The 11,996-nt window shown below is 50.3% G+C and overlaps 1 protein-coding gene across 1 annotated transcript in view; it reads left to right on the plus strand.

The window, feature by feature from the left end:
- The window catches only part of GPR157 (G protein-coupled receptor 157), a 23,514-nt gene that overhangs the window by 7,853 nt on the left and 3,665 nt on the right, over window positions 1-11,996 (plus strand). The window contains exon 2 of the mRNA XM_010849930.1: window positions 9,593-9,806. Coding sequence (XP_010848232.1) covers window positions 9,593-9,806 — 214 coding nt within the window. The remainder of the gene's footprint in view (window positions 1-9,592; window positions 9,807-11,996) is intronic.

Consider the following 11,996-nt stretch of genomic DNA (forward strand, 5'->3'; position numbering starts at 1 on the left):
CTCCCTCTGGGCCGGCTCTGTCCTTCTCCCAAGATCTTTCTAAATCGGCACATTGTTGCCTGGTGGTTTCGTCCTCAGAGCATCTCAGGGTCACGTTCACAGTCATGGCTTTCCGTAGGGCACAGGCACAGGGACCAGGCTCTGCTGTTTGGGGAGAAGACCTTCCTGTGGCCTCCCAGCAAGGGCCACCCATGTAGCAGAGATCTGTAGGAAGGGTGAGGTCTGGTGAGGGGCAAGTGCAGGAATCCACAGTGGACTGAGGAGATCTGGAGCCCGTGGGGCAGAGCGGGAAGGGTCTTTCCACCCCTGAGTCACCCCAGGCATTCCCCACCCTGACTGGTGGGACAGGTTTCAGAAGATCCCCAACTGGGCAAACTGGGAACTCTGAGGGAAATCCAGAGTGTTGCTCTTGTGGGCACCGGCCGCCTCTCATGGGACTCTAACAAATGCCAGGGAATTCAGGTGTGGGAGGTAGCCTGCTCACTGCCCAGCTGATCCCGCGTTGGTTCAGCTTCTCACTGGGCAACCAAAGAACAAAGTGAATGCCGAGTTCCACAAGCCAAGCTCGTGTCCAGGCTGCAGGACTTTTGTCAGTTTACACCTCCCCCAAGCTTACTGAGGGCCCCCAGCTCTGCTGGTCTGGGTGTGATGAGAGGGGAGGTCCCCAGGGCTGGGCTGCGGTCCCCTGCCCCTGCATGTCTCTCCCCTACAGTTGGTAAGACAGCCTCTGCCTTAGTCTGCTCCAGCTGCCCTAACAAAGCCCACAGACTGGGTGGGGCACTTACTTAAACAACAGACATCCTTCCCTCCGGGTTCCAGAGGCTGGAAGTCTGAGATCCAGGTGTGGGCAGGGCCTCCCCTCCTGGCTTGCAGAGAGCCGTCTGCACCCCGTGTGCTCACATGGTCGTCCCTCAGTGAGTGTTTGCATCCAGATCTCTTCTTACAAAGCCATTCCTTGTTCAGTCTCTTAGTAGTGTCTGACTCTGTGACGCCCAGGAGTGCAGCATATCAGGCTTCCCTATCCATCACCATCTCCCAGAACTTCCTCAAACTCATGTCCATTGTGTCAAGGATGTCCTCATCTCCTCCGGTCCTCAATCTTGCCCAGCATCAGGGTCTTTTCCAGTGAGTTGGCTCTTCCCATCAGGTGGCCAAAGTATTGGAGCTTCAGCCCCCATCTCCTTCTACCCTCAATCTTGCCCTGCATCAGGGTCTTTTCAGTGAGAGGGCTCTTAATATCAGGTGGCCAAAGTATTGGAGCTTCAACATCAGTCCTTCCAAAGAATATTCAGGGTTGATTTCCTTTAGGATTGACTATTTTGATCTCCTTGCAGTCCAAGGGACTCTCGAGTCTTCTTGCATGGACACCTGTCCTATTGGATTAGGACGACCCAATGACTTCATTTTGACCTCATCACCTCTTTAAAGACCTTATCCCCAGATACAGTCCCATCCCAAGGTTCTAGGGGTTCAGACTTAAACACAGGAATCTGGGGGAGATGGGGAGACATACTCACCCCATAACTGCCTCTGAAGGGGGAGGTAGCCAGCTTGGAGTCTGGCCTTGGTTTCCAGGCAAACACAGGTGAGACCTGGGGCTGGATGCCTCTGGGAGAAGCCCTTGGTGCCCTTCCAAGTAGGGGATTCTGCTTACAGATGGGCTTCTGTTGTTGTTCAGTTGCTCAGTCCTGTCTTTGCAACCCCATGGACTGCAGCACACCAGGTTTCCCTGTCCTTCACCATCTCCTGGAGTTTGCTCAAACTCATATCCATTGAGTCAGTGATGCCATCCAACCATCTCATCCTCTGCCATCCCTTTTTTTGGTGTAGTCTTCAGGCGCCTTCCATCTAAGTGACCCCAGCCCTGCTTCTCCTCGGCCTATATCACAGGTTTGGAGAGAAGGGGTCACCTGCGCTAACCATGTCCCTCCTCAGGCCTTTTCACAGCATCCCCTGCATGTGGTCACATGACTTCCTTCCCTTGGTGGGAGTGGGGAGGGGAGAAAGCTGCCAGTTCAGCCCCCTGCTTTGGGACTTGAGCAGCATGCCTGCCTTTTCTTTCCTCTGTCCGCCTGATGGCTATTGCACTCACCGGCCCTCCTCAGAAGTCTTTCAGCACTCAAGGCCCAGTGCCTCCTCACATGCCTGCTCTGGTGCCAGCGTCACAGGCTCAGGTTTAGAATATGGGTCCCAGGTGTCCACATGGAGGCAGGACGGTTTGCCGGCCACTCTCCATCACCCACATCTGAGCATCAGGGAGACCTCTCCGACCACGTGACCTTCTGGGCCATGATCAACTGCAACCCTTGGTCTGTTTCGTGTGTGCTGTTGTTAAGCCATATCTTACTTCTTCTGGTTTTGTTTACTTTTTGATTGATGGTGTTTTTTTTTACAGGGATAAAAAAGAAGCCTGTTACGTGGTATTGGGTAGGCCAAAAACTTCATTCGCATTTTTCTGTATCATCTTACAGAAAAACCCAACTGAATTTTTTGGCCAGCCCTATACTTGTCAGAAATTAGCAGTAGACATTTCTGGAAAGTGGCAATTAGGTCACACTTGTCTTTACAGAGTCCCTTCCAGGGTCGCATACCACCAACAGCTCAGGGTGATCGCTTGGCCAGAGAGCAACTTGGCTTATCTGAGGTTGCCAGCCTTTCACCTCACTCTGTAGGTGAGAACCCAGTGCAGTTTCAGCCCCCCATCCCTTTCTTCCCTTGTCTAGTGGTGACCTGGAGCCAGTTTGTGGAACCCAACTGTTAAATTTCAGGGTATTTTTTGGGCTGGTTGTTAGCTAGAACTATCATTAAAAATTAAACTATTTAAACGTACAATTAAATAAATTATATGAAAAACAAGAACCCCTTTGGTCCTAATTATAGTTTTGTTGATTTGTAAGCAGATGTCAGCAAACTTTTCCTGTAGAGGACTGGATAGTGATTGTTTTCAGCTCTGCAGGCCATGTGACGTCCCATGCAATTGCTCAGCTCAGCTCTGGTAACTTGCAAGCAGCCATAGGTGACATGTAACCAGTGAGTGTGGCTGTGTGCCAATAAAACTTTATTTTAAAGAACATACAACAAATTGGGAGATTGGGACTGACATATATACCAGTATATATAAATATATATATTTATATATATATTTTAGTTGCTAAGTCGTGTCTCACTCTTGCAACCCCATGGACTGTAGCCCACCAGGCTCCTCTGTCCATGGGATTTCCCAGGCAAGAATATTGGAGTGGGTTGCTACTTCCTCCTCCAGGGGATCTTCCTGACCCAGGGATCAAACCCAGGTCTCCTGCACTGCAGGCAGATTCTTTACCAACTGAGCCACCAGGGAGGAGATTGCTAATAAGGACCTACTGTGTAGCACAGGGAACTCTACTCAATGCTCTGTAGTTACCTACATGGGAAAAGAATCTAAAAAAAGAGTGGAAAATACTGTATATTAACACATATATGGAATCTAGAAAGATGGTACTGACGAACCTATTTATAGGGCAGCAGTGGAGATGCAGAAATAAACAGACTCGTGGACACAGTGGGGGAGAGAGAAGGTGGATGATTTGAGATAGTAGCGCCGAAACATACACATTACCATGTGTAAAGTAGGTAACCAGTGGGAATTTGCTGTGTGATGCAGGGAACACAAAGCCGGTGCTCTGTGACAGCCTAGAGGGGTGGGCTGGGGAGAGAAGTAGGGGGAGGTTTAAGAGAGAGGGACATATTTATACCTATGGCTGATTCATGTTGCTATATTGTGCTATATTGTGATGGCAGAAACCATCACAATATCATAAATTACCTATTCTCCAATTAAAAGACTGTAAGAATAAAAAGAGTGGCTATACGTATATGTATAACTGATTCACTTTGCTGTACAGCAGGAATGAACACATTTTAAATCAACTATACTCCAATTTAAAATAAATAAAATGGAAAAATAAATTTAAAAATCAGACTTTGGGCTGGATTTGGCCTGAGAGCCCTAGTATGTTGGACCCCTGATCTAAAGTTAAGAAAGTGATTAGGAAATGTCATGTCCAACTCTTTAAGATCCTATGGATTGTAGGCCGCCAGGCTCCTCTGTCCTCGGGATTCTCCAGGCGAGAATTTTGGAGTGGGTTTCCAGGCCCTCTTCCTGGGGATCTTCCCGACCCAGGGATAAAACGCATATCCTTATGTCTCCAGCAATGACAGGTGGATTCTTTACCACCAGTGCCACCTGGGAAGCCCAGGAAATGTTAGTAGTAAAGATAAAATGTAAAAGTGTTTCTTGTCTCTGAACCTAAGCCCAGGTAGCAGCCACATCAGGGCAGGTGGGAAGCTGGACATTCAGGGGAAGGTGATGAGAATGGGCCCGGTCCCAGAGCAGGAAAAAAGAAGAAATATCTTCTGGTGTTGGAAAAGTGTTACCTGAGTCACAGAGAGGTTGGTCATGTCAAACATCATATCAACTTCATATCAAGCCAGTAAAGTTCCCAGCACTTGTCTGGTGCCCCAGGTCTTCCTCATTTCACTTCCATCTTACTCGTTAAGGAAAATGAAAATAGCATCCACCTTCCTGTCAGGGAACTACTCTCATTGGCTAACTGCAACCACAGGTTGGCTGCGGATACCAGTTTGGAAAAAGTCAACAAGAGCATCCTGTGAGAATCAATTGGCTGTATGGAGTACACAATGAGTATTGTGTATTTTATTATTATTTACAGATTGTGTGCCTCGCCTCACATCTTTTTTTTTTTTTTTAAATAGTGAAGTATGGTTGCTTTACTGCAAGAAATAAAGAACTTTATTAAAGTGGTCCATTTTCAAGAATAGCTAGTTTTGAGTGACAGCTTGCTGATGCAATAGTTACAAAACTAGAAAGTCCAGGCAAACAGAGAGAGGGCGGGATGCCTAGGATTTTCATGCTGGCTCATTCCATTGGTGAATTCAAAACATAAGAACGGAAATAGGTGCGGAGGAAAGGAGGAAACAAGATGTCAGTGAGGGGCCAGCCCATAAAGAGAGAGGAAGTAAACCGAGGTGACACCCAGGAAGATTGTTTGCTCCACAGTGTTCAGCCAGTGAGGAACTGGAGGAGGGGCTTGCCTGCTAGGGATAGCTTGCGGATAACATGATCCATGTAGCGACCCTGGGTGAGCCTGCCCACCAGACACCCGATCTTGCAAGACCATCATTAAAGCCCCGCTTCCCGCTGCACCTTGTTTCTCCAAGACCATTCGTTTGAGTTTGGGCTGCTGAGCGTGTTTCTCACATTACGATTGATGTGTTAGTTTCTGCTGTACAGCAACATGAATCAGCTCTAAATACACATGTATTCCCTCTTTTTTGGATTTTCTTCCCATATGTCATCCCAGAGCACTGAGTAGAGTTCCCTGAGCTATACAGTAGGCTCTCATTAGTTATCTATTTAATGTGTTGTTGTTTAGTCACGAAGTCCTGTCTGACTCTTTTGCAACCCCATGGACTGTATGTTAGCCTGCCAGGCTCCTCTGTCCATGGGATTTCCCAAGCAAGACTACTGGAGCAGGTTGCCATTTTGCTCCAGGGGTTCGACCCAGGGATCAAACCCATGTCTCTGGTGTCTCTTGCATTGGTAGGTGGATTCTTTACTGACTGGGCCACCTGGGAAGCCCATCTATTTTATACATAGCATCAATCGTGTATATATGTAAATCCCAATCTCTCAATTCATTCCACTCTCCCTTGCCCACCTAGGTTTCCATACGTTTTACTTTATATTAGTAAAACTCATAATCAGTTTGTGTGTGTGTGTGTCTGTATGCAGACGTCTTTCTGATGTTAAAACATCACCAACACACCAGTGTCTTTACCTATAAATTACGCATCTGTTGGAGCCTGCTTGGCGGGGTTATTAGACCATCCCGCCCATTCTGTTCCCACGCTCCCTGAGGTTACTCCTCTGAGTGGGAGGTACACTCAGGTACCTCCCAGGCAGCTTCTGGCTCCAGTAAAGCTGCTGTCTGTGCTCAAGTTCAAACAGCGACTCTGACTGATCAACCCACAGTCTCAGCCCTTTTAAAACCTTTTGTCTATTTGGTCTTCCCTCTGGCTGTTTTCCAGCACAGACTCAGCTCCAGGCACACCCATCACACAGAGGAGAGACATCGCGTTGTAGCTTTTGTCCATCAGACCAAAAGTTGTAAAACCTGGACCACGGTTGTCACCCTGTGGTCCCTGGGTTTCCTTTGGGGGCCCTGAGGATGCTGAGGAGGGGAGGAGGCAGCTTCCTCCTGCCAAGCCTGTGCTCTGCCTTCCCCCCAGGATGGGAATCCCTGGCTCCCATCCTGCCAGCTGATGGTCTCTACTCACTGCTCTCCCACCTCTAACTTCAGATTTCTGGTTCAGCCCTTTAACAGGGGTCCCCAACCTCTGGGTTCTAATGCCTAATGATCTGATGTGGAGCTGCTGTAACCATAATAGAAATAAAGTGCACAATGCATCTAATGTGTTTTGTTGTTGTTCAGTCGCTAAGTTGTGTCTTGACTCTTTGCGACCCCCCATGAGCTGCAGCACTCCAGGCTTCTCCATCTTTCACTATCTTCTGGAGCTTGCTCAAACTCATGTCCATTGAATCAGTGTTGCCATCCCACCATCTCATCCTCTGTCATCCCCTTCTCCTCCTGACTTCAATCTTTCCCAGCATCAGGGTCCTTTCCGGTGAGTCAGTTCTTCGCATCAGGTGGCCAAAGTATTGGAGCTTCAGCATCAGTCCTTCCAATGAATATTCAGGGTTGATTTCCTGTAGGATTGACTGGTTTAATCTCCATGCTGTCCAAGGGACTCTCAACAGTCTTATCCAACACCACATCCCCAAGCCATCCTCCCCCACCCCTCATTCTGTGGAAAAAATTGTCTTTCGTGAAACCAGTGCCTGGTGCCAAAAAGGTTGGAGACTGCTGCTTTAAAAGCCTTTCACCTCCTTTCAGGAATGTCCTTGCAGTGAACATTTAATTGGAAAAGGCTGTCTTGGCCGCTGGGCTCATGCTTCATTCATTCAGTAGGTCCTAGTTTTGCCCCGCCACACACCGGGCACTGATGTGGATGCTGAGGTGGAGCAGTGAGCCCACATGGCCATCGCCTTCTGGAACTCATAGTGGACACATGTTGTCCTTTACTAGGATGGTGTGCGGTTGTTTTTTTAAAATTGGAGGAAATTGCTTTACAATGTTGTGTTGGTTTCTGCCATACACCAGCGTTCATTGCAGCACTATTTACAATGGCTTGAGTTTTAAAGTGGGAAACTTTTATAAAGACAAAATAGTTTGACAATAATATATATTAACTTAATAGATCAATAATTCTTCACAGGACAAGCATTTGGCTTCCCTGGTGGTCCAGTGATTAAGAATCCTCCTGCCAATGCAGGAGACACGGTTTGATCCCTGGTCCAGGAAGATCCCACGTGCCACGGAGCAACTAAGCCCGTGCACCACGACCACTGAGCCTGCACTCTGGAGCCTGCACTCTGGGGCCCTTCTCCACAAGAGAAGCCACTGCAATGAGAAGCCTGTGCACCACAACTAGAGAGTAGCCCCCGCTAATCACAACTGAGAAATCCCTCTCCCAGCAACCGAGACCCAGTGCAGCCACAGATAAAGTTGAAAAAAAATAGCACACTCCATTGTAAGTGTAACATAATAATCCCATAGTCCTTTCATTTGGGTGGAGTTTTGGCCCCTCCTGTGCCTCTGTGCCTTCAAGGGGGACATGTCGCTTCCGCCTCCGGACAGCCGGAGCTGCAGGGCTGTGGGGCCCTCCTGCAGCGGTCAGTGGAACATGGACACCAAGCCTTCCCCAGGCCCAGGGAGCTGACTTTCTCCTATGCATCACCATGCCTGCCCTGCCTCCTCCCCCATCCTGCAGCCTTTGGAGACCCAGATAGAAACACCGCTCTTCTAGCCTCCTTTTGGTAACAGACCAAGTGCAACTGGGACCACATGTTCTATGATTTTCAGAAGGAGCTGGCATCCCTTACACAGAGCCCTTGAGGTAGAACCGCTTTCCTGCTTTCCGCACTAAGTGTTTTCCTAATGACACTGTCCTGGTCACTTACTACTTGTTCTCTGGGCAGCTGACCTGGGACATAGGCTCGTGTGTCCTCCTGGGGTCACAGGCCTCACACCTCCCTGGCGCCTGCACCGCAGGCCTGGATCCTGGATCCTGGGACCTAGGGATGAGCCTGCCTGACATAAACACGGACACACCCTGTCCTGTGTGCGGACCTCACGCTGATCAGTTCATTCTGGTAATGACTGACTGCAATGCTCTGCTCCAGGCACCGTGATCATCCCCATTTTGTGCAGAAAAACACTGATGTGTTGCAGCCACGCGGGGCAGGCCCGAGACTTGGACCCAGCCTGTTGCATCGCTGTCCAAGCTCTTAACCACCCTGAGGGCCTCCACATTAGCTTGTTTGTGTCCCTCTCACCAACTTGAAAGGTTTTGGGGGGAGACTGGTGTGGGGACTACCAGGGAAGGGCCCTGGGGCTCGGCCCTAATCTTGGCTGTGTTGCCATTGTGCTAAACTCTAGAAAAGTCCATCCAGCACTGCCTTGAGAGGGGGCCCTACCCCGGCTCTATGCTTTAAAGTGTCCCCTTGGGTTCTCTGGTGGCTTAGATGGTAAAGAATCTGCTTGCAATGCAGGAGACTTGGGTTCAACCCCCAGGTTAGGAAGATTCCCTGGAGAAGGGAATGGCTACCCACTCCAGTATTCTTACCTGGAGAATTCCATGGACAGAGTAGCATGGGTCGCAAAGAGTCAGACAGGACTGAGTGACTAACACATTTGGATCCTTGCCAGGGCCCAAGAAGACATGTCTGCCTAGAGCCTACCCCCTCTTCTAGTTCCTGCTGCAGCTGCACGGGACCCTGACAGCCGCCAGTGTATGTATGCACTCCCGGACCCAGGCTGGTCACGGGGGCCTGTCTGCTAGTGGGGTGTCTGGATGATGTTTGGCCACATGGGCCGATGTTTGCAGGTTGGTGCCCAGGCCTCTCGAAGCAGGAAGGAGTTGGCTGTTCCGGTGCTATGGTGTGTGATTTTAGTCACTCATTCGTGTCTGACTCTTTGAGACCCCATGGACTATAGACTACCAGGCTCCTCCATCCACGGGATTCTCCAGGCAAGAGTACAGGAGTGGGTTACCATTCCCTTCTCCAGAGGATCTTCCCAACCCAGGGATCGAACCCGGGTCTCCCACATTGTAGGCAGATGCTTTACCGTCTGAGCTACCAGGGAAGTGAGAATGCTATGGCATCCTAGTCTCCGAGGAGCCTGGCAATTCTGAGTTAGAACCCAGCCTCCGAGCGCTTGGGAGGATGTGTGTGTCCAGGTGGGAGGCCAGGAAAGCCCCTGTGTCCTCTTTCCTGGGCTTAGGCAGAGCAGAGCTGGGTTGGGGGCTTTGAGGACTCCAGCCCCCCTGTTCTCCAGGGACACTGTCTGCTGTGGGCTTGGGAGAGCACTGACCTTGTCTGCACAGCATCCCGGTCGCTTCGCCCTTGCTGGCTTTGCTGGGAGCTGGGTCTGACCTCACCGCAGCCTGTTTGCTCCTTACTCCTCAGCTGGGGGGTTCCGCTGGCCATCACCGTGGCAGCTGTGGCTCTGAAGAAGATCGGCTACGACGCCTCGGACGTGTCGGTGGGCTGGTGCTGGATCAACCTGGAGGCGGAGGACCGGGTGCTGTGGATGCTGCTGACCGGGAAGCTGTGGGAGCTGCTGGCCTACGTCACTCTGCCCGTGCTCTACCTCCTCATCCGGAAGCACATCCACCGGGCGGTAGGTGCCCCGGGGGGCCCTCCCAGAGCTCTGTGTGGCCAGTGTGTCCCCGCAACAGGGTCGGCCATCTCAGGGGAAGGACGAGTGACCGGCCAGAGTGAGGGAGGGCTTGCTCTGCATCACTCAGCGTGATGCATGCCGAATTTTATAAGCACTGTGGGTTGTCTGGTTTGATAATTACACAGCCCCGTCGGGGCGGGTCCTTTTATTCCTTCATTTGTGGATGAGGAAACAAGGCTCACCAAGGTTAAGGGGCTCCGCAGACTCCCAGTGAGTGGAATCAAGGAGGCTTACGAGCTCAGCCTGCGGTCTGGGCCACAGCTCTCTACTGCCCCCTCCTGGACAGATCCATGCAGTTGTTTAACCTTGAAAGGAACCTGGATGAAAGATGCTTACGTGCAGATCAGCACTAGCCAAATAAGAATTGACCTGGCAGCCCCACCCCCACCCCCCGAGTTGGGGAGGGAAGGCCACAAACTTCCCTAATCAGTGGTACAAATAATTCACTTCTTATTCTTGGTGATTAAAATATCCTAAGTGGTAGGTTTTTCGGGCTCTCAGGAATTCAATAGACTGGGCTGATCAGAAGTCTGCTAGACTTCTGGCCAGAAACTCTCAGAAAGAATGCTTTTCCTCTGATCATCTGACCGAACTGTTCCTTGTGCTGGACTACCGGTTTGTTTCTGCAGATGTGAAGTACAGGCTTTCTCCTAGCCGTGTACAAGTCGTTGTTGTGACTGTTTAGTCACTAAGTTGTGTCTGACTCTTTGGCAACTGTAGCCCGCCAGGCTCCTCTGTCCATGGGATTTCCCAGGCAAGAATCTTGGAGTGGGTTGCCATTCCTTTCTCAAGAGGATCTCCCCAACCCAGGGATCAAAACCACATCTGCATTGGCAGATGGATTCTTTATTGCTGACCCACCAAGGAAGCCAGCCATGTGCAAAGGGCTACCCCAGAAATGCTCAGATTAGCCCATCCATTGATCTGCTCAAGCATTTGTTCAGTGCATTTTTATTGAGCATCTACTATACATGAAAGTTCTGAGTGGCAGTGGGAGTTTCTAATGAGAATTCAAGCATGGTTCCTGCACTCCTAGGAGGAGGCAGAGGTGCAATTCCGATGGAAGGTAAAATATGGCACCTGGCTGGAGTGGTAACAGAGTGAAAGCTCTGGGGACAGGCTTCCTAGCTTATCCTGCTGATGTGGTGTGTGTCCTTCTGCTCTGCGTTTTCAAGGCTGAAATTGTAGGAGAGAATGCCCCCATCTTTCGAGTGTGCTGCAGGCTCAGCAACAACTTCCAAGTGTGTAAAATGCTCCTCGCAGCTGTCTGAGACCTGATCCCCACCCTGTGCTCCTGTCTGTCTCCTGAAACACACACTTCGGGTTTTCTTTTTACTTGGAAATCTACCTGATTCTCATTCCTCCCTGCCGCCCTCTTGTGGCTTAACTTTGAGTCACTGACAGAGATGCTGGCAGGAGTACCAATGGGTCTGAGATCCTCTCTGTCTTTGAAGGGCTTTTTAGTTGGTCTTCTGTCTGGGCTGGGGGTGCCCTTCTCACCTCCTCTTTCCTCCTGCCCTAGGAAGATTCCAGGGCTCCCAGATGGAAGTTCCCAAGGGCCCCACCAGGCTCTGCCCAGGACTACCCCCGTCCCCCTGCCCCGCTGCCCAGCTGCAGCTCTTGCCTGTGTCTTTTTTTTTTTTTTGGCTGTTTGTCTACCTGATGCAAAGAGCTGACTCATTTGAAAAGACTCTGATGTTGGGAAAGATTGAAGGCAGGAGGAGAAGGGGACAATAGAGGATGAGATGGTTAGATAGCATCACCGACTCAATGGACATGAGTCTGGGTAAACTCTGAGAGTTGGTGATGGACAGGGAGGCCTGGTGTGCTGCGGTTTATGGGGTCACAAAGAGTCGGACCTGACTGAGCGACTGAACTGAACCCAACTGATGGGGCACGTATGCGGGAGGGAGCTTGTGCAGAGACCTGGGCGTGGGGTGTGCCTGGCATGTTTGGAGGATTAGGAGGTCTGTGTGGCTGGAGCAGAATAAGCATGAGGAATGTGGCAGGAATGAAGTCAGAGAGAGCTAGAGTTGGGGACTTTTTAAGGAACGGATGAAACGAGGAGTCACCAAGAGCTTGGAGTGGAAGACTGGCTTGATCTGACTTAGGTTTGTTGTTGTTTTAATT

This window comes from Bison bison, unplaced genomic scaffold, assembly GCF_000754665.1.
Source record: "Bison bison bison isolate TAMUID 2011002044 unplaced genomic scaffold, Bison_UMD1.0 scf7180017864289, whole genome shotgun sequence".
NCBI classification, from domain to species: domain Eukaryota; kingdom Metazoa; phylum Chordata; class Mammalia; order Artiodactyla; family Bovidae; genus Bison; species Bison bison.